Genomic DNA, 22,004 nt, shown 5'->3' on the forward strand with positions numbered 1-22,004 from the left:
ATATTAGAAGTAACAGGAAAGGAAGTACAAGAAAAGGAAAAAGATTAAAACAGCACAATTTGAAAGGAGGAAATGGTTACCAGCATGAAGACAAAGGGATAGGAAAGAGTACAATTGAGAAAACAAACAGAATCAAGGAAGTAAAAAACTGATGAATGTATTGTTTAATACAAATATGCAAAAACCTGAAAATAAAAGCATATTCGCCTAATTATGAGTGAAACAATAAAATTCACAGCTGTCGTTAGTTTAACAAATCCCATGAAATCATATAACTCACACAGGACATAATTAAGCATAATATTAATTACATAATTAGCCGTGTAATATGTTTTTAAGTTATACTCACAATTAAGTATACTATACAATTAAGTTGTACTATACAAAAAAACTCACCTGACTTGTAGAAAATGGAAGATTTGTACCAGGTTTAAGCATAGTGGCTGCCTTTTGTACACTGACCAACGGTCTTGATAATGTTGATACATTCTTACTCATAAGCACCTTATTTACTAATTCCTAGAAACAGAAGTTAAATGGATAAATAATAAAGCTTTTTTTATTCCAATACTTAAAAAGATGTAATATAACAATTCACACAAAAAATAAAGCAATCTATCTCACACTATTTTACTCCTTTACTTTGCACAAGGAAGTATTGTGATCGCAAAAAATTTTTGTTTTCAGATTTCAATGGGAATATACATTTTGACATCCTTGACTCCATTTTGACTAGTTTCGCGTGACATCTGTACGTAAATATGAATCTCACATAACTCATAAATGATATATCTGTAGAATGTTGAAATTTTGATTTAGAACTGTTGTAACATCTAGCTGTGCACCTCCCCTTTTGATTGCAATTGAATGAACCAAAAGTGTCCAAAAATTCCATTTATCTCCATTTCACAGATGTAGTATTATATATGAATCATTTGTATAGTTATACAATCTATTCAGCAGTTTCATGAATTGTAGTATGTAAATAATACGTGCCTATATAAGTCAAATATTAATCTGCTGTATTTAATTTAAGACTTTATAATATTTAACCATATAAAATAAGAGAGAACTGAAAAAACTACTGCTCAAAATAAAAAATTAACAAATATTATAACATAAAAATTGATTCTTAAAAACAAGAAACTAATTAAATACACATTCTTACATAATGGCATTCGTGTGCACACACACACATACACACAAACACAAACACTAAAAATACCTTTGTGGCTGTTGTAAGTGTAACCCCACGTTGAGTATTTGTTTGAACACCACCTTTTTGTAGAACGATAACTGGCTTGCTGTTGGCAGATGTACCTTGAATAATTTTTGTTGTCTGAAAAGTTGTTCCAGACACATCTTGTTTGGGAGGTATATGAGTACGTACAGGAACTGTTAAACGTTGACCGACCACTGAAATGAATATAAAAATCAATAATATTAATAATAACTATATCATAAATATAAAGAATAAAAGTATAAGTATAAAAATACTAATACTAATAAACAACTATAACATTGTACAAATACATTACATAAAAGAAAATTTTATGAGATAATTAACATAAAAGCTTGTCATTATTAGCAGCAAGTTAAATAGTTACAATGTATTTTATAAATATTTAGTAATAGGTTTATGTTATCCTGACATCCAAACTTTCAATGTAACAATAAGGGTTTTATAGCACAATCTAATGCAAAAAAACTTTCTATTTAAGAAAAGCCATTTTTAGGACAGTTTTTAGTAGAAATTAAAAATATATAAACAAGAACATTCAAAGTTAAATAAATATAAATAATAAAACTAAAAGCATACAATTATACAAAATTAAGAATTTATAATTTACATGCAACATAAAGTATACATTCAAAAGAAAATAAATATTACTGTGATAGCAGAAAAAATAGACCACAACATAGAATTTTGATTATCATTTCCACATCAATTGTATCAATTGTACATACTAAAGTATAAATATATGATGATCTGAGATACAAATAAACTTACAAATATAAGGAATTCTTAATGTAAAAGAGATTACATTTTTATTTTTATACATTTTTTTAATATATATTCATTATGTAATAAATTTACTTCATTGTAATAATTTTAATTTAATTTCTTAACATAAATAATAATGTTTATTAATAGTTTAAAAAATTTATTATATTACTCTGCCTTAATGTAGGCTATGAAAACAACTACAAATCAGGACTTGTTTTCATCCAGTCACGGGCTAACCATTCACAGGGGCCTATATACTGAATCCTAAAAATTAAACATACAATGAAAAAATTCAAATTTAACCAAAAATTGCTAGTAAATATACAGAGCGTTCGGAAAGTAACTGAGCAGTATGTTTTAGATTATTGTGATGCATTCTGTTCTTTTGGCGTTAGGTTGGTTTCCCTGTGAATTCGTTGGGCTTTGCTCAGTAATAAACCAAGACATCAGTTGTTGACTTTTGATTGAATGTGCTTCATTTCATTTACTGGAATCAATAGTTGCGAGGAACGTAATGATTCTTTCAATAGAGAAACAAATTTTTCTCATTGAACACAACTTTCATGAAGTTGACAAGAATATTGATTTAATGAAAAAAGTTTTCTAAAAATTTTCCAAATACTCCTGTTCTTCACTGCAATGCAGTTCCAACTCTTACTGAAAAATTCTGGACATCAGGCTCTACTATGCTGAATATATATACAGGCTATATATACAGGCTCTAAGATGCTGAATGAAGTGGAAGAACACCTAAATTAAACGAACAAAAGCTGCTTGATATTTCAGATTCTATGGCCAAGAGTTCATAAGTTTAAGTTTAAGTTCATCGTTAAAGAATACGTCAAATAAGTTAGCACAGTAACAAGATATCAGACTTGCTACTGCACATAAAGCTGTAAGAAAAGAACTAAAACTTTTCTCCTATCAACTAATGTGTGTTTAAAAACTACATACAGATCATGCCAAAAAACTAAATTATTGCCAACGGTTTGACAATAAAATTGTCAATGATTTTGTAAACCAAAATTCTGTAGGTATTCTCAACATTACGTTTTTTACATATGAAGTATGGTTTCATCTGGGAGGATATATTAATTCACAAAATATACGATTGCGGTTGACAACTAACTCCCATGAATTACACGAACAATCTTTACACAAAGAAAAATTGGAGTCTGGGTCAGTGTGAGTAGAACACACATTATGAGTCAAATATTTTTTGAAAATACAGTTATAACGATCATAACTGAGCTATCTTAACAAACTTCATTAGTTAGTTAACAGAAGTGGAAATCAATCACGGATGGTACCAACAAGATGGTGCCACAGTGGACAGAGCTAACAGGTTAATGACTTTTTTACAAAATGCCTTTGGTAAACAAATCATTTCGAGGGATTTGTGGACTGCACTATTGTCCAACCTGACTTTCCCAGATTGCTTTCAATGGGGTCAACAAAATAAGTGTTGTATCACAACATACCACCATGACTGACAAACCAAAAACTGCAAACAGCATACATATAAAACATTCCAGTACATCAGCTGGTTAAAGTGTTTCAACAAATTGAAACGTGTACAGTGTTGTACTGATGTTGGTGGAGGTTATTTTCAACACCTTTGATAAACTAGTCCAGTTATTGTAACATCCGTTTCCATAAAATAATCAAAAAATACAATGTAATAATTAAGAAAGTTTTGTCATTACACTTCCATAGTTCCAGTGCATAGCAACTTTCCAAACGCACTGTATAATCAGTGATGATGCAGAAAAAACTGTATGAAAGCCAGCAGAATAATTCTATTAATATGTTACAATACTTGGGTTTGTCATTGTGGTCACAGGAGGCTTCATAGATAGAAACTGACTGAAGTGTGAATAAATGTACACAATTTACAGGAAGATTATTAATGCTTATTTCAAATAATAATCTGAGTGGTATCTTATCTCATGGTTTTACTACATTTCTCTTTTTCCATTCATAGCCTTGTTGTAAATCTTGGCAGAAAAGAACAAAAATATTTTGGACATTTTAGTCTTCAGATTATATTAGAAGGCAGGTTGAAGAAAAACAAAAAATTACATGGCATTTGTAGCTCTTAAAAGATAAGATTCAAAACTTTAAGAAAAATAGGGCTGCAATAAGGACAGAAATACTTATTTATCATTTGTACAGAAATCAGATAGCTGTAAAAAGAGTGGGAAATAAGTAAAGGAAGCTGTAGTTTTAACTATCTTGTAATTAGTAAAAAGAAGGAAAAGATATATATATATATATATATATATACAGTCTGTATCCTTTAATTTTTAATTTTTATGTGAAAGAAACAATAAACACCTAAAAAACATTTTTAGAGTGGAGCAACAGTCACACAATAAATAACAATGATAAGATTCACTGATGATATTGCTATTTTGGATGAAACAAAGAAATAATTAGAAGATTAGTGAATGGTATGGATTCATTGCTATGGAAGAAAACAATTTGGTAGTAAACAAGAATAGAACAAAATTAAAATGTGACAAAAAAGGTGATGATAAGGCGTTATGATGTATACAATTCACCAGATTTTATCTTTTAGGAAGTAGGTAGTAATTTTTACAAAGAATAGACAAATTAAAGCAGAATTACCAAAAAATAATTTTTTTGTTACATAACACAGAATTAAAATTCAAAAGAATCTTTTTTAAATACTTGTTAAAAATATTTCAAGACGTGAAGTGTTTTATGGAAGAAAACTATGAACAATAGAAATATCAGAAATCAGGTGAGCTGTTAAAGTAGAAAATAAATCGATTATAAGACAAATTGGAAAAGATTCTGTGAGAAGTTATAGCAGAATCTTCTAAAATGACATGAATCTTGTAAAATCTTTAATTTTAGCTAAAGGTTGAAAATGAATATCTATTACTGTCCAGAAAAGCAGTTATTTCTAATACCATTTTTTACACACATACAATCTCTGTGAAACTGGATTTTCTGCTATGATGACAGTAAAAAAATATTTTTTTTTAATAAAATGAAATTTGGTTCAAATTTGCATTTAAAATTAAGCTGAACTGATCTTTATTTTTTTCAAGCATGCAGCATCATCCTGCTCACTGAATTTTCCGTCTTCAAGAATATTGTAATCAGTAATACGAGTAAATGTATAATATAACATTTCTTTGTAAAATAAATAAATTTTTGTAAAAAATAACTTAAAAAATTTTTCAGTGATTAATAACAAAAAAAATTGTAATACCTGATTTTTTTATAAAAAATATACATATTTTTAAAAAAAGTGTAATTTTCTATTCCTTACCATTCTCAGATATAACTGTATTACTATCCTAACAACATATTACACATTTAATAATTCAATGGTTTGCTATGCTACTGATCTGGAATTCACATGAGTGGTACGTAAAAAACATTTGAGAACCATTGATGTAATGCAATTCTATATGCTATGCAAGTTTTTTCAAGTTTTATCTAACTGGTAGTTAATGTATAGATCCTGTGACCACGTTTATCTATATAAAACTAAATTCATGAAAAATTAGGTATGACTATACTAACTACAATATTTTTTACATTACTTTATTTTTTCTAAACTAAATAATTTAATACTGGAAAAGCTGTTAATTTTATGACTTTTTTCACATTACCCAGATAAAAGAAAATTTTAAAATTCATTTAAACATATTACATTTTAGTATGCTGATTAATAAGTGAACCTTCAAATAAAGAACTAAAGAGAACCCATAATTGAAGATGTCTTTCAATTAGTACAATAGCAATGAAAAAACAATATTGACTGAAAAGAACATTTTCTTATCACTTCTTTATACTGTGTAATAAGAAGTCAAAAACACATATCTTAATTGATAAGTTAGTCCCCAATTAGTCAATTTGGAGGTGTAATTATTAATATTTAAATTAATAAAATATTTATATTGATAATCGTTCCAGATACCTGAAACAGTATTTCTAGTAGTTGCAGAAGATGTAACCGAGGTATTCATTACTAATACATGCCCTCCTCCTCCTCCTCCTCCGCCACCACTCCCACCACCTCCCACTCCACTTTTACCACATGCACCAGATTTTGTAAGAATTTTCGCTGCAGTACTAATACCAGACACTGGTATACGTTTTAAACTGACATCTGATAAAGAAAAGTATTAATATGTTTATTAATAATGTTTTCTATAAATAAATTAATACACAGATACTCACCACCCATGCGCTATTTCTATTCAAAACAAAACTTGATTTTTATACAATTCTAAAAAAAATGTTAGATTTCAAATATTTTAATGCTTTTTCACTTATCTTTAAAATGAAGTAGAATTAACTTTCTAAACCTTTTACTTTTACTATTAAAAACAAAAGAAGCAAGCTTAAAATTTTTCAAAAGACAAAAATATTTTTAACATATTTTACATAAATAACTTTTCAGTTCAGTTCAAAAGAAAGTGCTGAAGTTAATGTAACAATACTTATTTGCCCAATTTCTGGGTTGGTAATCTTTTATCTTTAATTATTTTAAATTCATTAAAAAAGAAAAGAGAAAACATAATTAAATTTACCATTTAAAAAATAAATTATTTCAGGATGATAAAAACGTTATTATTTCTCAAATATTTTTAATTTCAATTTTATTGTTATAATTTATAAGACAGTTTTACTTATAAAACCTTATTTCAGCTTCATTTTTATTAAAAAACTAAAGTGGATATTTTTTGGATGTTTATCTCAAACTAATCTAAAAAATACATAAACAGATTTTTGAAGTTAACACATCAAATATTTAATTTAAGAATTTAAGTTATTAAATTTTTTTAAAGAAATCCTTTTAACTACATAAAAAATTGTAAATTAATATTCAATAAAAAATTGGCTAATTAATATACTTAGATGCCAGTGCAATTTTGTTTTAATTTTTTGAGATGTAAAAAAAAGCATTAAAAATCTGACATTACAAACACACACACCCACATATGCCTGTGTGCACATCCACATGCATTTTGAAATGAGCCCAATGATTATTTTTAGTTACTTAATATTGTTCTCTCCCCCTATGAATCACTGAGATCTTGCTGATGATGAGGGGGCTTGAGTGCTCAGTAACACATAGTAGCTGGACTGAACATACAATCATATTGGAGAGGTATTTGTTGAGAGCCAGACTAAGGAATGATTACTGAAAGAGAGCAGCAGCTCTTTCATTAGTTTATTAAGGACATAAGTTAGGAGGACTTAAACGACCATATCAATATCACTCAATCTTCTGAGTATTGTGCAGCTGAAAGCAATGTAAAACTACAGCTGTTTTATTTCCAATAAAATGCATTTTCATGTAAGAAAGATGGAGGTGCCTTCCTTGATAAAATATTCTGGAGGTAAACTTGTCCCCTGTTTGGATATCGTGGTGGGGACTACTAAAGAAGGGGTCATCAGAAAATTAAAAAATAACATTCCACGAGTTGGGGCGTGGAATGTTAGAAGCCTAAAAAAGGTTAGTAGGTTAGAAAATTTAAAGAGGGAAATGGGTAGGTTAAATGTTAACCTACCCATTTAACCTAACCTAACCCATTTATTTGATGCTGAGTTATTTATAACTCAAATAAAGGGCAGCCAGGAGTAGGTTTCATAATGAACAAGAAGGTAGGGAAGAGAATGGAGTATTTCAAAAAGCTTATCGATAGAATCATTATAATAAGGATAAAATCAAAAGCTAAGTTGACGAATGTTAATGTCTATATGCCTGCAAGTGTCTATGATGATGATGATGAGGTAGAGTGTGTGTACGAAGAAATTAAAAATAAAAGGGGATGAAAATTTAATAACAGTTGGAGATTGGAATGTAAGCATCAAAAAAGGTAAGGAAGGAAATATTGTGGGTAAATACGGGCTGGGCAAAAGGAATGAAAGAGGGGACCGACTTATTGAGTTTTGCATGAGGTATAATTTAGTAACTGCCAAAACCCAGTTTAAAATCATAATAGAAGAATATAAACATGGAAAAAGCCTAGTGATATTGCAAGGTATCAGGTAGATTATATATGGTTCAACAAAGATGAAATCAACCCCTCGACTACAAAACATATCCTGTAGCAAACATTGATAGCGACCATAATTTAGCCATAATGAAATGTAGATTAGGGTTTAAAAACCTAAAAAAAAGGTATCAGATGAATCTATGGAACTTAGTGAAGTTTGATGAAGAAGAGGTGGTAAAGAAGATTTTGAGAACAAGAGGTTTGAGTAAAAACGATATGGCAGAAAATGTGAAAGAATGGGAGAACGTTAAAAAGGAAATTCTTAAATCAGCAGAAGCGAAATTAGATGAAAAAGAGAACTGGTAGAAAACCTTGGATAACAGAGGATATATTATAGTTGATGAATGAACATAAAAAATATAAGAATGCTACTGATGAAGAAGGTGAAAGGAACGATTAACAAATAAGAAATACTATAAACAGCAAGTGCAAATTAGCGAAAGAATAGTGGATTACAGAAAAGTGTTCACAAGTAGAAAGAGAAATGAACATTGGTAAAATAGACGGAGCATACAGGAAAGTTGAGGAAAAATTTGTGGTACACAAATTAAAATCTAATAATGTGTTAAATAAAGATGGTACACCAATTTATAATATGAAAGAAAAAGCGAATAGGTGGGTGGAATATATTGAAGAGTTATACAGAGGAAATGAATTAGAAACTGGTGTTGTAGATGAAGAAGAGGTAGTCAAAGAGGATGAAAAGGGAAACTCAATACTGAGAACTGAATTTAATAGAGCATTGAAAGATTTGAATGGCAGAAAGGCTTCTAGCATTGACAGGATACCTGCAGAATTGCTGTGCAGTGCTAGTGAGGAAGCGATAGAAAGATTAAACAAACTGGTATGTAATATTTATGAAAAAGGGGAATTTCCATCATACTTCAAAATGAATGTTATTTTCATGATACCAAAGGAAGCAGGAGCAGATAAATGTGAAGAATACAGAACAATTAGTTTAATTACTCACACATCAAAAATTTTAACTAGAATTCTGTAAAGAAGCTTTGAGAGGACAGTGGAAAAAGTGTCAGGAGAACACTAATTTGGTTTCAGGAAAAGTATAGTGAAAGGAAGCAAGAAGCAATTTTAGCACTCAGATTAATAGTAGAAAGAAGATTAAAGAAAAAAAACCAACATAAATAGATAGCATTTATAGATTAGAAAATGCATTTGATAACACAGACTGGAATAAAATATTCTGCATTATAAAAAATGTAGGGTTAAGTATAGAGATAAAAGAACAATTATTAACATTTACAGGAACCAAACTGCAACACTAATAATTGTAGAACATAAGAAAGAAGCCGTAATAAAAGAGGGAGCCTGACAAGGATGTTCCCTATTCCCGTTACATTTTAATCTTTATGTAGAACTAATAGTTAATGATGTTAAAGAACAATTTAGATCAGGAGTAATAGTGCAAGGTGAAAAGATACAGATGCTATTACACTGATGATATACGAATTCTAGCTGAGAGTAAAAAAGATTTAGAAGAAACAATGAATGAATGAAGTCATATGCAAGAACTACCGCATGAAAATAAACAAGAATAAAACAAAAGTAATGAAATGTATTAGAAATAATGTAGATGGATCACTGAATACAAAAATAGAAAATTATGGAGGTAGAAGAATTTTTTTATTTGAGAAGTAGAATTACTAAAGGTGGACGAAGCAGTTGCGATATAAAATGTCGAATAGAACAGGTGAAATGAGCCTTCAGTTAGAAATACAATTTTCTTACATCAAAAATTAATTTAAAGGTCAGGAAAACATTTTTAAAAGTATATGTTTGGAGCATAGCTTTATATGGAAGTGAAACTTGGACGATCGGAGAACCTGAGAAAAAAAGATTAGAAGCTTAAGGTTAGAAATGTGGTGCTATAGAAGAATGTTAAAAATCAGATGGGTTGATAAAGTGACAAACAAAGAGGTGAAAATTATGGAGGTAGAAGAATTTTTTTATTTGAGAAGTAGAATTACTAAAGGTGGACGAAGCAGTTGCGATATAAAATGTCGAATAGAACAGGTGAAATGAGCCTTCAGTTAGAAATACAATTTTCTTACATCAAAAATTAATTTAAAGGTCAGGAAAACATTTTTAAAAGTATATGTTTGGAGCATAGCTTTATATGGAAGTGAAACTTGGACGATCGGAGAACCTGAGAAAAAAAGATTAGAAGCTTAAGGTTAGAAATGTGGTGCTATAGAAGAATGTTAAAAATCAGATGGGTTGATAAAGTGACAAACAAAGAGGTGTTGCAGCAAATCGATGAAGAAAGAAACATTTGGAAAAATATAGTTAAAAGCAGAGACAGACTTATAGACCACATATTAAGGCATTCTGGAATAGTTGCTTTAATATTAGAGGGTCAGGTAGAAGGAAAAAATTGTGCAGGCAGGCAATGCTTGGAATATGCAAAAAAAATTGTTAGGGATGTAGGATGTACAGATACACTGAAATGAAATGACTGGTACTAGATAGGGAATCTTGGAGAGCTGCATCAATCAGTCAAATGACTGAACACAAAAAAAAAATTAAAAAGTATTGTTCTAAAACCCAAAGTTATGAAAACTCATCAGCATCATTAAAAAATAAATAAAAAAGAGGTATTAAGTAAATATTACTTATTATTTAAGGAAAAATTGCTAAAAGCATTAAAAGATAAATAGCCAAATTAACAAAATACATTATATAGTGTAATTCAAAAAATTATTATTTAATAACTAATTTAACACGATATCTTTTCTACAAATGAAGAGAACTTTCAGCTATTGTTATGTTGTGGAATAGGAAAAATAATTTTATTATGATTTTATAAGAAAACTCACAATACAATTCAATTTCATTAATATTAAAACCTTAATGGTTATTCCTAAACAAAATAAAAATGGTTATTCCTACACCATCTTTAAACAAAAACGTGTTAAAGTAATTACTATTCAAACACGTTTGTTTATTCGTGGTCTGAAAACAGAAGTGGAATTCAATATTTCATTTTTGTTTGCCACAATGTTAGGACAAGAATCTACATAACAGCTTTCAGTTCTCTAACGGCTATTTTATGTCATTTCTTTATCAATATTTTCACAGGAACAGCACTTCATAAACTTTTACTGTTTAATAAACTTACCATATAGTTCCGCATATAAGACAATAATTGAATCATAAAAAAAGACCCCCAAAATCCAGGGTCGTCTTATAGGGCAGACACAAAAATAACTAAGATTGAAATTTATATAAATTCAAACCATTATAAAATAAAATAAATCACTCACCAATGTACTTAAAATCATGCAAAATTCTCACATTCATCATCTAAGCCAAATAGGTCCTCAAGTACATCCACACTTTTGTTGTTGAAAATCTCATCATATGGGTCCCATTCTGTACCTAGCGACTCAATTTCCACTTCGTCATCAGTATCCAATAACAAATTGTCCTCAGTGCCATCCATAACATTAGAAATCCCACACATTTTGAAGGATTTGATTACTGTTTCCATTTTCACTTTTTCCCATGATTTTATCATGAAATCACACAGCACATCAAGTGACACAGCCCGCACAGCTCCACCTTTCGTATATGACTTTTCGCCACTCATCATCTAGTTATTCCATTGTTCACGCATGTGATCTTTGAATGGTTTGAATGGTCAGAAACACGTCTAAAGGTTGTAGCATCGAAGTTAAACCAGTCGGTATAACAGCAATCTTAGTATTCTTCTGTGCTGAGCAATTTTTAGTGTTCTCAGTTACGTGACTGCAAGACATATCCCACACCAACAAACTATATTGATAAAGTACAGCATCTGGTCCCCTCTGTCACACATTTTCCATCCACAATTTTACACCATTCTCATCCATCCAAAACTTTTCATGAAAACGTACGAAAATGCCTGGCTGGAATTTTATTTTAGGAATAGTTTTCCTCTTGAAAATGACCATGGGTTTTAACTTTGTTCTATCTGCAATGTATGTTAATGCATATTAATACTATTGTAAACCTGGTCTTTTCATTGGTTGTACTTCTTACTTTAACAGTTTTTCCACAGTTCTATTGTTTAACATGTTAAAGTTAATCTGTGTTTCATCCATACTTCCAATATATTAGACAGTGGATAGTTACATTTCTGCCTCATATCTATAAAAAAAATTGTGAAAACTTGTGACTTTATAGTCAAGATCTTGTGGTAATTTCTGCACAATTTTTGTTTTCTATCATATTACCATTTTTTCTCTGTTCATGAAACGATTGCACCAACCTACTGTTGCTTTAAATTCTTTGCCTTGTTCTGGATTGGCTTATGCCCACTTCAATGCATAAGCCCTAATCATATTTCTTGTAACAACATAATAATTCTGCCTCTCTTTATGTACCCATTCTCAATATTATTTTTTAAACCTGGCCAGCAAGCTTAGAGCAAGTTAGAACTCAGCTAAAAACTAAAATAGAACATTGGGAAAACCTACCTAAAATATAAGCTCCCTTACAAATTTCACATGTACCAATTTCCAGAATAACAAGAATGATAAAATGCTCAAAAATATCCTTCATTCTTTTTTTTTGTCTTCAGTCATTTGACTGGTTTGATGCAGCTCTCCAAGATTCCCTATCTAGTGCTAGTCATTTCATTTCAGTATACCCTCTACATCCTACATCCCTAACAATTTGTTTTACATATTCCAAACATGGCCTGCCTACACAATATTTCCCTTCTACCTGTCCTTCCAATATTAAAGCGACTATTCCAGGATGCCTTAGTATGTGGCCTATAAGTCTGTCTCTTCTTTTAACTATATTTTTCCAAATGCTTCTTTCTTCATCTATTTGCCGCAATACCTCTTCATTTGTCACTTTATCCACCCATCTGATTTTTAACATTCTCCTATAGCACCACATTTCAAAAGCTTCTAATCTTTTCTTCTCAGATACTCCGATTGTCCAAGTTTCACTTCCATATAAAGTGACACTCCAAACATACACTTTCAAAAATCTTTTCCTGACATTTAAATTAATTTTTGATGTAAACAAATTATATTTCTTACTGAAGGCTCGTTTAGCTTGTGCTATTCGGCATTTTATATCGCTCCTGCTCATTCTTTTTAAATATACAAAATGTGAACAATTCGCAAAACTTTTATTTTATTTTTTTTTTTAAATTGAATTACACTTTTAGATTATAGAATGAGCAGTTGGTACTGATTTACCTCTTGAACATTTGAGCCACAAGTTTGCCTGTGTAGAGTCTCCTCTAACAAAAACAGTCCCACAATCAGAATTGCCACCTTATATAGCCACAAAAGCACCTGCCTGCTACCTATTTCAAGGTGCCAGCATGTTTGGTACTGCAGCTGAGCCATAAAGGATGCTAATTTACTATGAAAATTCTTAGTAAATTTACTTTGGTACTATAATGTGATATATTGCATTGATTCATTGATCTAAAGAATAAGATGATAAGAAATGATATAATTTTGATATAAAATATATAATTTTCCTGATTCTTATACATACAATAAATCAAAGTGGACCAAATTCCTCTTGTAATAGTAACATTACATAATATCTTAACTTTAAAAATATATATCTCTTATTTTGTGTTTAAAAAAAAGTCAAAGATCTGTTTAACAATGTACTTTTTCTGTTATTTTATTAAGATTTTCTTTTACACATAGGTTATAATACATTAAAGAAACAAATGACTGATTGTCCCCAAAGTATGTTCAATTTCCAGGAGTAATAGTAAATATTAAAACATACTGGTAGTAGTAACATGCTCGTAATAGTAAAACATACCAGTGCACCAATACCAGTAAACTATCCCCAAAGTATGTATTATTTCATAGCATTTTACTAATCCGTATTACTAAGAATATAGCAAATTTGCAACAATTTATATTTCTAAATGTAAGACAGTCATGAAATTAAGTAATAGGCAGTATTATCTGATTGCTCATTAACTGTGAAAAGCTGTTATTTGTCTAAGTGCAAATGGTTTGGAAAGTATGAAATAAGATTAGCTCTGATAAAATAAATACCTTGACTACAATGACTAACTGATGGCGATGATTTCAATTGGATATTCTGAGATCTAATTACAATTGGATCCCTACATTTTGCAGGAATAGATACTGTCTTAGGTTTTTGTTTTACTGTAACAGCTGTAACAAAGTAAAAACAAATCATTATTTATTCAAAATTTAAAAAATAAAAATTCTGTAAATGCATCAGTTTTCTGAAAATAACGAGGTATAGTCATACACCGCCATTCATAATTCTGCTGATTGAAGCTTTGTTTAATTTCTGTAGATTTACACAGATGAGATTTTTTAAAATAATTTACAGTTAACAATACAGAAACCAAAATAAAATATCTCTTCACTGTAGATGAATAGTACTGTCATATTCTATTAATGGTACAATACTCTGAAATTTAAATCTGCATCACATAATAATAAAAATAATATTTTTATAATATTTAATAAAATGTAATAAGAATATTTAAAAATAATATCATATTTTCTGTATAAAATAATACAGCAGTAAATAATCAAATAATAATAAATAATCAATCTAAAATGAAATCAAGCTCAATTCTTCTCTGAAAAACTTTTTTATGGCAATGTGTGTCCTGCATCCATTTCTTTAGGAATTTTTTTTTTGTGAATGGCTATGATTTTGCTAAATGACTGAAGACTTTAACAGTCATCTAAAAATATTAAATGTACTATGAATATAGTAAAGCTTCTACAAAAATTTATAAATAGAATGACTTTTTTACGCTTTACAGTTTAGATTCTGAAATCATATTTCTGTTTTCAGTAAAGTAAATAAAAAGTAAAAATCATTGAACTTATTTATAATTTGAAGGCCCAGTATTCTCATTTTACACTATCTTAAAAACATTTTATGGAATACATCAGTACTAATCAAATAAAGGCAAAGTCTATTAATATTATTATATAAAAAAGGCAAAGTTTCTCACTTTGTTATTTTTATACTTTTGCATCTAGTGTTATTAAACTCTGCTTTTTGTTCTTAAAAACAGTAAATGTTACTTTATTTTTCTGTTTAGGAACATAGATTTATTTCTGAAATTTATGTTTCATCATTTATAAATTTGTATTTTACTACATTTTTCAAGAACACAATAATTACATTTGATGAGGTACAGCTTTATATTTCTTTTCAACTGCACACACATTTTCAAAATAAAATTAAAAAAATACTTTAGGACAGCATTTTTAAACCTTTCAGTATTTGTGACCCAATTTTCAATCACACAATAATAATATACTTTGATACTTTGAGTATTTTGACGCTAAAGCTATCCTTCGACCTTAATTACAAACCTTATAAATTACCAAGAATAAGTAAATTTATCGATATTTGGCAACACCGATCAGCTGCAGTGAGAAAACCAGAATCAATGCCTCTCTATTGCTCTGTCTTACATCAACCATATTGGACATTCTCACAGCTTTGCAAGATGTTCCAATCTGTCTTGAACATTCTGTATGTCTGTACGACCATCTGCGCAAATGTATATAAATGTTGCACTTCATTCAATTTCAGCCAGTCTCAGTCGAGTCGATAGTATTGCTATCGAATCCATTGTGAATATGTACATTGTAATTTGCATGTGAACTGCAATTCATGGTATTAAATATTCACAGCAATAGATTTTTACAGAATCATGGATAAATTTTTAAGTGGGCATAAGCGAGCATTAGACAATAGTGAAGCATCAACAAGTGCACAGATGAGTGTGGTTCCAAAAATAAAATCAAGAAAATATTCTCAAGAAAACTTAAATTTTGGGTTTACCAGCATAAAAGCAAATTAAGAAGAAAGGCTCCTATGTGTCATTTGCTCAGATCTTAGCAGACAGCATGAAATCTAATAAACTTAAACAACATTTGGAAATGTTTCATAGTGAGTACATTAACAAACCCTGAGAATTCTTCAAATTAAAATTAAAATCATAAGAAAAGCAAACATCATTTTAAAAAAAAACTTTGTGAATGAAAAAGCTTTACTTGCCTCTTACAAAATTTCATATAAAATAGCCAGATATAAAAATTCTCACACCATTGATGAAGGGCTTATTTTGCCAGATGCAATTGTGATTGTAGAAACTATGTTTGTTGATAATTTTGCCAAACAACTGCAGTCCATACCTCTATCAGATGATACTGTTGCCTGTGGAATTGGTGATATAGCTGAAGATGTACAGCATCAGCTTTTCAAAAAGTTGTGACAAACTGTTTTCAATTCAGCTTGATGAGGCAACAGATAGCAATAAAGATGCTCATTTCATTGCCTAAGTTCGATTTGTGATAGTATGTCAACAGTAGATGAACTACTTTTCTGCAAACCAATAGAACTTAAAGCAACAGCAGTTGCATTATCTGCTATCGTAAATGATTTTATAAACGAGGCAAACACAGAGCGGAAAAATTATGTCAGAATATGAACTGATGGTGCTAGTTCAATGTCTGGAAGATTCCAAAGTATACAAGCACTTGTGAAACAAAAATCTCCATAATGTGTCTGTGAATATTTTTTTATATTTGGCAACACTGATCCACTGCATTGAGAAAACCAGAATCAATGCTTCTTTATTGCACACACACTGCATGATGCATAAAGTAGCTCTGGCTTCCAAAGAAAATATTGTTTTGAATATTGTGCTCATGATGGTTGTTAACAGTAGTAAATTATATACAAATGAGACCCCTAAAATCAAGAATCTTTTCTGCACTTTGTAAAGATGATGGGTGCAGTTCATCCAGCTTTACTATTTTATTGCAAGGCAAGATCATTATCACATGGGAAATTTTTGCAACGTATTTATTAATTAAGAGATGAAATCACCATTTTTCTAGAAGAGGAAAACCAAGTATATGGTTTATTTGTAGTGGAATTGAGATACGTGGTCAACATATTCGAGAAATTAAATACTTTGAATCTTTAACTCCAAGGAGCAGATACACATATGTTGGATATGAGTGATAAGTTAATACTTTTTGTAGAAAATTGGAATTGTGGAGCAGAAATTTAAAGCAAAAATCCTAGAAATGTTTGCAAACGTGGATGAATGTGTTAAAACTTACAAGGCTGAAGAACAACATGTGAAAGTTGTTTTTGTAAACATTGAAAATCATTTAGCCATGCCGGCAAAGAATTAAAAAAAGTATTTTCTTGCTGACAACAACTTGGTAGCAAGTTACTAGCAGTTTAGGGATCCATTTCAAAATATTCCTGAAGGACTCTCAATTGCAAAAAGAAATTTTCATAGACTTCATGGCAAGTGGCGAAATCAAAAGACAACTTAATAATAAATCACTCTTTAAATTTTGGGCAGGGGTGGATGATGAGTTTTCTGCAATGAAAACAAGAGAATTTCATATACTATTACCATTTTCAACATCCTATCTTTGCAAAACAGGATTTTCTTCAGTGGCTGCTTTGAAGACAAAATGTAGATCTCAGCTAAATGTAGAAAAAGTACTCAGAATGTCTATTTCTAATATTAAACCTTCCTTCAAAAAACTTTGCTCAGCAAGACAGGCCCAAGGGAGTCACTAATAGTTATTAAACTTGTTTTTAATTTAGTATTGATGAGTTAATTATTAAATACACTGTGCAGTACTGTTACAATCCTACTTATAAGTGTATTATATCAGCGTAAATGTTTATTTCATTATTTATTATGTTAGAATGTATTTTGTTTTGCTTTCCATTCAGTAAATTAATAACTTTTTTTTTAATAATATCTTCTTTTCAATATGCTTGCACCCCCAATTTAGATTTATCATGCCCCCTAGGGGGGGGGGGGGGGGGGCACACCCCACAAGTTAAGAAACACTGCTTTAAGAACAATAAACAACAATACTACCATAAATATTTTGACAAATATCTTGCAACGTCTGGCAATTAATTTTGAAAGAACAAATTTAATAAGATAACTCACACATCAGATGCAAGGTAATGAATGCAACATAATTCATTAAAATGCAAAACTCAGTACTTCTTGTAAGCTCAGAAAATGTTACACAAAAAGATTGTTTCAAATATCATTCTGGAAGTTTCTAGATATCTTATGCAATTTTGTTTCACAAACATAATCAGAACCTGAAGATTGCTGTATCCCATCTTGATGTTCAAGTGTTCGTCTTCAGCTTGTTATAATCCATAGTCACCACATCAGAATGTGTTAATCGGGAAGTAATAACAGAATGGTACTGGCAAACAATACAAAAGAGGCCTCTGATTTAAACTTAATTTGTCAGCTTGGTAAAAATACCTCTATGGACCAGTTTGACATACAATATGACAATTTTCAATAACTTTTGTTAAAAATTGAATTCTTGGTCAAAATTTAAAAAAATTTCTTACATTAAGTTGTTAAAATTTTAAATGGTGTAAGTGATTTCAAAGTTGTGCACCAACTATTACAATAAAAAAGTAAAGGAACAGTTAAACAAACACTGGAGATGAAAGACCATCTAAAATTCTAAAAAGATTATTTTTATTAAGCTGCTATAACTTAATAGACTTTATTTAATTCTTGAAATATTTTGCATTTTTATTTTTTTTATTTTCTAGGGCACTTTCCAAGACAAATATAATTGGCATGAATCTGTGTCATTTTAAATCTTTTTTTTTTCTTATTTTATAAAATGTAAAGAAAGTAAAAACAAAAAAGAAAGTTTTGACTAGTTAATAAAATATTTAATTTACAACATCACTCAGATTTAAGTAAAGATAAATTCATCATTCAAGTTTCAATAAAAACTGTTCTTATAAGATGCACAATCATATAGACAAATAAACGTAATTAAGTAACTTACTTCAGTTATATATAAAATATAAAGGCAACAAAAAAGTATCCAAAAAAGTATATCCATAGTTAACCTAGGTTAACTAGGTAATAGTCGAATAGATGAACTCACACAGTATGGATGTGTTTTTCGTTTGCTTCGCGATTTTATCATTTTTGGTTGGTTTTTGGTACGGACAATTGGGATTGATTGGTGGAATTTTATTTGAAGTGTCTTGCAAATTTTTTGATTATAAATTAACGAACTTACTTTTTATTCTTCCTTTTACACGATCAGCTTTACTGCCTCTGGCAATAGAGGCTATTTTCACTGTTTTTGCTATTTTCATTGAGGACTGAAGGTTTTGTTATCTATTAACAACATTGTCTTTTTTATTAGTTAATGGAAAATATTTAATAACAATATTAAGTTATCTTACCTCGTGAGATAATATTAAATAGAATATTATTTCTCAGTACTGATTATAATTTCATATTATTTATTGGCATTATCAGTTTATGCGTGGTCAGTAGCTTGACTACTCAAGCTATATTATTGATATTGATATTTAATTTATGTTATTTTTGTTCATCTTACCGGCACCTCCATAATAATGGAAGGGAAGCCAGCAGAAGAACTGGAAGTCACTCCTGAGCCTATGATGTCGAGACAGGAAGCAATGGAGGATCTGCCACTGTACTGTAACATCTGACCCACTGATGGAGGGCTTGCCCCCCAGAGCTACTATGTAGGGCAGGAAGGAAGCCAAACGGCAGAATTTTAATTTTTCATTTCAATTTTATTTTATTTTTATTTTTCATTTTCAATTTTTATTTTTTTATATATTTTTTTACATACCCCTTGACATGGAGATGATGGTCCGGTGGCTTGAAAAGCTAGCCAAAAAACTCAGGGAAAACATGGATAAAAATGTTAAAAGAAGTATAAAGGATATTGGTTAGTGGAGTTTACCGTTGATGTGAAAGATTTCACATCAGCGGAAGACTGGTTCGAAATTCAGCAGGAGCTTTTAGGAAAAACCAAATGGTCGAGGCAACTACCCAGACATTGATGGTTACGGGGTGCCCGATACTAAATGGATTGAACAATGATATCAGGGTGGAGGATATGGCTGACTTTATTAAAAGGAGTTGGCCCAGGAAGGCCTACCATAATACGTACACAAAAATGCTGGATAGTAGTGACCCCCCAAAGAACATAGTAGCAGTTATGGACACCAAAGAGATTACTGAGGGCAGACTGATGGAGAGCTTGGTGATGAGACATCCACAGGCAGCACGGATGATGAGCACCCTGAGTCTAGTAGCAGGGAATATATTGTCAGCAGCCATGTAAGCAATGCTTATTGGCAAAGAGTCAGGAGAATGGATATCGATTAGGAATGTTTTTCACATGGTCTTTGTTGATTCCAGAAGTGAGAATGATTTCGCCCAGGCGCTGGTTGACGTGTTTCAGAAAGTTATTAAGAATGACAGAGGACATTCTTAATTATTATTATTCTTGATGACATTCAAGCTGATATCTACAGAGGGGAGACAGCAGTATATGTAAGAAAAATATTAGTGTAAAGGCAGGAGGACGAGACATAATTACTATGCCATCGTCCCGAGTGGCAGAACTCACTCTGTCTGGTGGGGCAAACCACTGGCGGAACAAATGCATAGGATGGAGACACTTATTCTAAAGCCTAATACATCATACGCAGACTTAATTAAAACCATGAAATCAGATGTTGGCATTACAGGCACAACAGAGATACTATCCATATGTAAATTTGGACAACGTATGGAGATTAGAGTTAAGGAGGAAGTTAAAAACGCTGGGACGTTTAAGCAGGCAGTGACGACTGCCATAAAAACGGCACCATACAGTAAAGAATAGAACTGTTGCTCTCCGCACACGCAATCTAGAGGGCGGTATGCAGCCGGAGAGTGTAATAAAGGGGCTTGGGAAGGTGGCCCGGAGCTATCTGATGATTTACCGATTACGATGCTACCCGGTTACGGAGAGACGAAGACTGCAATCTGCAGACTGCCGGCCTCCTTGGCTGCACACATAGTACAGAAGAGTCGCGTAAGGATCGGCATGGTGTCATACAGGGTTGACACCGTGGAGCAGCCTCTGCGGTGTTTCAAGTGCTTCGAGGCGGGCCGTAGCGACACGAATATGATCCAGATTAAATGTCATCCAAATTAGTTTGAATCACGCTAAGCTGGCAAATGACCTGCTGACTGGATACTCATCGTTGATGTGCACGGATGTTGTGCTCATCTCCGAGCCGTATGACACCGCCCCCCCGCCCTCCCAGATGGCTGCTATCCAGTGACGGGGGGGGGGGGTCGGCTTTGTGGTAGCGTATCCGTACGTGATGTGCACCTCGATAGAAGCTTCGTACGGGCGAGAATCGGTGGCATCTTCTTATAATCTGTTATTTATCGCCGAATATTACGATCGAAAGATTTGAGGAGGCACTGACTGCTTTGACCAGAGACATTCTTACGCACCGTCCTACCTTCTGGCGGGAGACTTCAACTCCTGGTCTACGGGTTGGGGCTCTGCCAGGACGGACATCAGGGAAAGGATCCTTGCGAATACAGCTGCTACTTTGGAACTGGTTTGTCTGAACATGGGTGGTATCCATACCTTCAAGAGGAGCACAACTGGATCTGTGGTCGATCTTACGTTTTGAATTCTCAGCTGGCCCCGCGTGTCTGTAAGTGGAGGTTGGGGGAAGAAGTCTGTCTGGAATTGACCACCGGCCTATTGTCACTGTGATCTCGGAGGAGGGAAACGGCGGGGATGGCCTTTGCATAATTTTTGGGTGGAGTACTCGGGAACTCGACCCGGCTGCCTTCGTAAAGGCGCTTGACTTAAGTGAAGTCTGCGCCCCTGTCTCAGCGGAAGAGAAAGTCATCAGACTAGTGGCCTCGTTACAAATTGCCTGCGACGGACTTCCTAGGAAACATATTAGAAAGGTAGAAAGGGCGACCTCCCGTTTATTGGTGGTCATTGCCGACAAGAGACGGCTGTTTCTAGCGGCCAAAAGGAAAATGACTAGGGCTCGTTTCCCTGCCCCTCAGGACAGGGAAACGTATG

General features: G+C 31.6%; 2 protein-coding genes across 2 annotated transcripts in view; both read right to left on the minus strand.

Annotated features, from left to right (window-relative positions):
* Positions 1-6,045, minus strand: part of LOC142319432 (uncharacterized) — a 44,822-nt gene extending 38,777 nt beyond the window's left edge. The window contains exons 1-3 of the mRNA XM_075356706.1: positions 5,967-6,045; positions 1,226-1,416; positions 397-519 (exon numbers count right to left, since the gene is read on the minus strand). Coding sequence (XP_075212821.1) covers positions 397-519; positions 1,226-1,416; positions 5,967-6,015 — 363 coding nt within the window. The 5' untranslated portion in view covers positions 6,016-6,045. The remainder of the gene's footprint in view (positions 1-396; positions 520-1,225; positions 1,417-5,966) is intronic.
* LOC142320003 (uncharacterized) overlaps positions 6,018-22,004 on the minus strand; it is a 93,787-nt gene continuing 77,800 nt past the window's right edge. Inside the window, exons 8-10 of the mRNA XM_075357684.1 lie at positions 14,100-14,222; positions 6,073-6,158; positions 6,018-6,041 (exon numbers count right to left, since the gene is read on the minus strand). Coding sequence (XP_075213799.1) covers positions 6,018-6,041; positions 6,073-6,158; positions 14,100-14,222 — 233 coding nt within the window. The remainder of the gene's footprint in view (positions 6,042-6,072; positions 6,159-14,099; positions 14,223-22,004) is intronic.

Source organism: Lycorma delicatula, chromosome 2 (assembly GCF_047948215.1).
Source record: "Lycorma delicatula isolate Av1 chromosome 2, ASM4794821v1, whole genome shotgun sequence".
Taxonomy (NCBI): domain Eukaryota; kingdom Metazoa; phylum Arthropoda; class Insecta; order Hemiptera; family Fulgoridae; genus Lycorma; species Lycorma delicatula.